The sequence below is a fragment of the Manihot esculenta genome, chromosome 6 (assembly GCF_001659605.2).
Source record: "Manihot esculenta cultivar AM560-2 chromosome 6, M.esculenta_v8, whole genome shotgun sequence".
In the NCBI taxonomy this organism is placed as follows: domain Eukaryota; kingdom Viridiplantae; phylum Streptophyta; class Magnoliopsida; order Malpighiales; family Euphorbiaceae; genus Manihot; species Manihot esculenta.
Genome location: NC_035166.2, coordinates 2,613,234 through 2,617,283, shown reverse-complemented (window position 1 = coordinate 2,617,283; position 4,050 = coordinate 2,613,234). Strand labels below are relative to the sequence as shown.

General features: G+C 30.5%; 1 protein-coding gene across 4 annotated transcripts; it reads left to right on the top strand.

Annotated features, from left to right (window-relative positions):
• Positions 1 to 224: 224 nt before the first annotated feature.
• LOC110616573 lies at positions 225 to 3,751 on the top strand. Of its 4 annotated transcripts, none has more exons than XM_021758988.2 (3): positions 265 to 826; positions 3,175 to 3,377; positions 3,479 to 3,751. In XM_021758988.2, the coding sequence occupies exons 1-3, from the start codon at positions 757 to 759 to the stop codon at positions 3,518 to 3,520; spliced, it is 315 nt and encodes a 104-aa protein (XP_021614680.1). In that variant the 5' UTR covers positions 265 to 756; the 3' UTR covers positions 3,521 to 3,751. The 4 variants fall into 4 exon arrangements, 2 of the variants coding, with proteins under 2 accessions (XP_021614680.1, XP_021614681.1); XM_021758989.2 differs by having other exon boundaries at positions 266 to 826; positions 3,158 to 3,377; XR_006351076.1 differs by having other exon boundaries at positions 225 to 826; positions 3,072 to 3,751.
• Positions 3,752 to 4,050: the final 299 nt, after the last annotated feature.

The window sequence follows — 4,050 nt, the reverse complement described above, 5'->3', positions numbered from 1 at the left end:
TCAAACTTTTGCCATTAATTTAAGCATCTTGCAAAAGTATTGCAGCAAGAGTATTATAAATGTCGTAAAATAGTACAAGTAGGAAATCACAGAATAGAAAATTTAAGTCAAATAAAGTAATACAAAAAAATCAAAATATTAAGATTTAGAAAGAATAAGAATATATTACGTATAGAAGAACTAGGTATAGAAATAAGTAAACAATTTTGGCAGGAACAGTTATTGTAGCTGACTTTTATATATAAACAGCTGAAAAGACCTATTCAGGGCATTCATTCATCAATAAAGCCTTTCCCCCTTAATATTCTCTCTCTTCCTCTCCTATCTCTCTCTAAACTCACTCCCATTCTTCTGATTCTCTCTCTTTCTGTTACCACTGAGAGTGTCAGATCTATTAGGAATTTTCTAACATTTGGTATCAGAGCGCAGTTGATTCTGGCTGGAGTTGGTGAGTTGGAGTCGCAAATGACCAGGTCTCAGATTGTTAGTATCGACACTGTGAAATTGGCAGAATTCGAGGAGTAATTGCAAGAATTGCAGGATAATTTCCATCAGAATTCTGAAGAGTTGAAAGGATTAAAGGACGAGATGAGGACCTGTATCTGAGAAGAATTGATTGCAAACACTGCTAGTCTCAAGAATTCTGTTCTTGATGAGTTAAAAGTCTTATTGATTCATTCTGGTGGGAAATAAGGGCAAAGGAATTGCGACAGCTGAGGGAGAAACTTCTGGTGTGAAAGTAGAGGCATCTTGCCCATGCCGAGAGAACAGGGAAGCAACTCTCAGCCTGCTGGAGTTGCGATTACAGCAAATCCCGAATGCAAAGGTAATCACCTCCTCAAAATTAAATTGATTATTTTTTATGAAAATGCACCTAGAGCTTGGATTAGAAAATGTGTTAAGTATTTTGAAGTCTATATAGTCCTTAGTGAACAGAGAGTAGGGATAGCAAGCCTTGTAGGGATAGCAAGCCTCTTCTTAATTGAAATGGCAGATGCAAAAATTATAACAAGAAAATTACGTTTAGGGCTGTAGACATTATTAAAAAAAAGATAGTACTTTTGTAGGTTTTTTTTTTACCTACATGGGAATACATTACATGGCTGTAAAAGTACAAGATTTACAAAATTAATACTAGCTTAAGAGGGCTATACACAAGTCAAATAGACAATAAAATATTTCTCAAACAAAACTTGGAAACTACATCAGCAACTTTATTGTCCTTTTGATGTATAACATCAAAAGAAAGGTCATCTAATTGAGAGCACAAAAATCAAATAATTATAATAGTAGCTATAATATTAAAAGGTTGGAAGAAAGTCTCATTAGTTAATGCCGCAAACAGAATCTCTAAATTAATAGCACAAATAATAGATAGTGAACTTTGAGTCAAAACTAATCAAAAAGCTTCAAGGACTACACAAGTCTCTATTTAAAAAGTTTACTAACTAGTCCTCCGTAGTATTTTAGATTTCTTTGTAATATTTAACGGTTAAAAGTAACGGAGGAACTAATTAGTAGATTTTTTAAAATACGTTTTAACTTATAAATTTTACGATATCATGAAAACTAAGCAGTAAGTAATATTATTTATGTGATTTATGTGACGGATCGACGGCAGGAATTTCTTTTGAAGTCCCATTTGTAATCGACTAAATTATAATGATAATTTGTGCATCAATTAATCAAGTGAAAAAGTTAAATTATTATCAGCTAAACTTATTGTATACCAATGAGCAATTAAGGAATTAATTATATATGCACAATAATTTTTTTTTTTAAGAACGAAGCAACTAAAGTCAATTCAATTTTATAAAAATAAGAAAATACATAAAGCATAACACATATACAACTAGAATAAAGTATAGAGCATATTAAGTATGATAGAACTCTGCTTTATTTAATACAATCTCATAGCAGGCATAGTATAGATATGACCAGCATGAGCATTTGGTTAGTTTAGTATAAATCGAAAATTGAAATATTATTAAAATATTAATATATGTGAAAATAAAATAAACTGATTTTAAATAGAAAATAAATCAAATCGAATTGATTTAATTTGATTTGATTGATAAAAAATTTTAATATACTTTTTATTTTTTTACACTTTATTTTTAATATTATAAAATTTAATTAAAATACTTTTAACTTTAATTATAGTCTAATCTCTTTATATTATCAAAAATAATATACTATTATCACTAATTGATTCGATTTGATTTTTAAAATTTTTTTATGACCAAAACTAAATTGAATTGAAATAACCAAAATTTTTTAAATTAAAAATTGAACCGAACTGAATTTTTAAATTAATTCGCTCGACCGATTTTTTCGGTTATGCTCACCCTAAATATGACTTGGATAAAGCATAGAGTGTTAAGCAAAAGTAGAACTTTGCTTTATTTAATATACCACAAAGAGACATGCAGAAACAAAGATAAAATTTGGAGTTGCTTCTTTGAATATAGGTATCAAGTTTTGATAGGTTCTTAAGTGCAATATCTGCAATCTCTACATGAAGGTCAAGAGCCTTTCGTTTTCCTTCCTTCAAATACCTATAGGTCCAGGACCATTCCACCCATTTGTCAGCAGGGTAATTTATCGTAGCTGGGAAGTCGCTGACTTCATATTTAGTAAGGATGTCACCAGCAATTATAGTGTAAATAAATCCTTCATCACTGTTCTCAAACAATACGCTCAGTCGAGCTTTTGATATTTTGAGAACCTACAAAATAAATCCTCCAAAAATAACAATTTTTTTCATAAATAATTAATACGCTCAGTAAGATCACATTGTGAGTGTTTGAACTGCTTGAGTAATTTTTAAAAGATAGAAAATAATTAGTAATTATAAATTATTTTTTAGTTATTAGTGGATTGCTTATGGAGTTGGTTTATGCTGAACAATATTAAATTTTATATATAAAAGCTATTGATCCCTCCATTCCCTTTACTGCTTCAGACTTTATGCATCTGTCACTATTTGTGTTTAAATCATACCCTGCTGTGTTTCTAGAAATCTCCTCCTCTTCACTCCATTAAATGGAATGCAAATGACTTATCATTAGGAAAACCTGGAACTAGTGGTATTGGTGGTGTTCTACGTAATTCACAAGGTATTTTCTTGTCTCTTCTCTTATAATGCTGGTTGCAGTGATTCAAATCTTGCAGAGCTGAAAGCTATAGCTAAAGCTTTGGAAATTTCCAAAGACCTCTCCATTACCTCTTCTTGCGAAAGTATTTTCATCGAATTAGATTCAAACATTGTTTTGTCATGGGTCGCTGATCTCAACTCTGTTCTTTGGAGAACTTCCTCAATCATAAACTCCATTGTAAACATACCTTGCCTCACGTTGAGTTCATTCACTCACCTTGTAAGCAAATTCAGCTACTGATTCTCTAGCTAAATAAGGTGTTTTTCGTAATAGTGATTTTGTAGCCTTTTTTTGATTTGATGCTTCTCTTCTTTTTGTAGCTTGGCTTGATTGGGTTTGCAGCTCTTTTTGTTTGGGTGTAAATGGGTATGCCTTTTGCCATGGGTTAGATTTTAGGAGCTACCAAACCTCCCTTTTTTCTTTGTAATAAAATCTCTTAACCTATAAAAAGAAAAAAAAAGAGTGTCTGTATCTTTTAATTAAACAATATGTTGATCAAAATAGTGTTGGTAACTTTTAATTAGCGATAACTAAACAATGTGTTTTTCGTAATAGTGATTTTGTAGCCTATCTTTGATTTGGTGGTTCTCTTCTTTTTGTATCTTGGCTTAGTTGGGTTTACAGCTCTTCTTGTTTGGGTGTAAATGGATATGCCTTTTTGGCATGGGTTAGATTTTAGGAGCTACCAAATTTCCCTTTTTTCTTTGCAATAAAATTTCTTAATTTATAAAAAGAAAAAAAAAACAAAAAAGAGTGTCTGTCACACACGATATCTTTTAATTAGCGATAAAATTATAAAAATTTCCAATAAATATTTTCATAGATTTTTTTTTTCAATTTTCTGTAATGTTAATTGTGCTATATTGCTATTGTTATGTACATATTGAGCTAT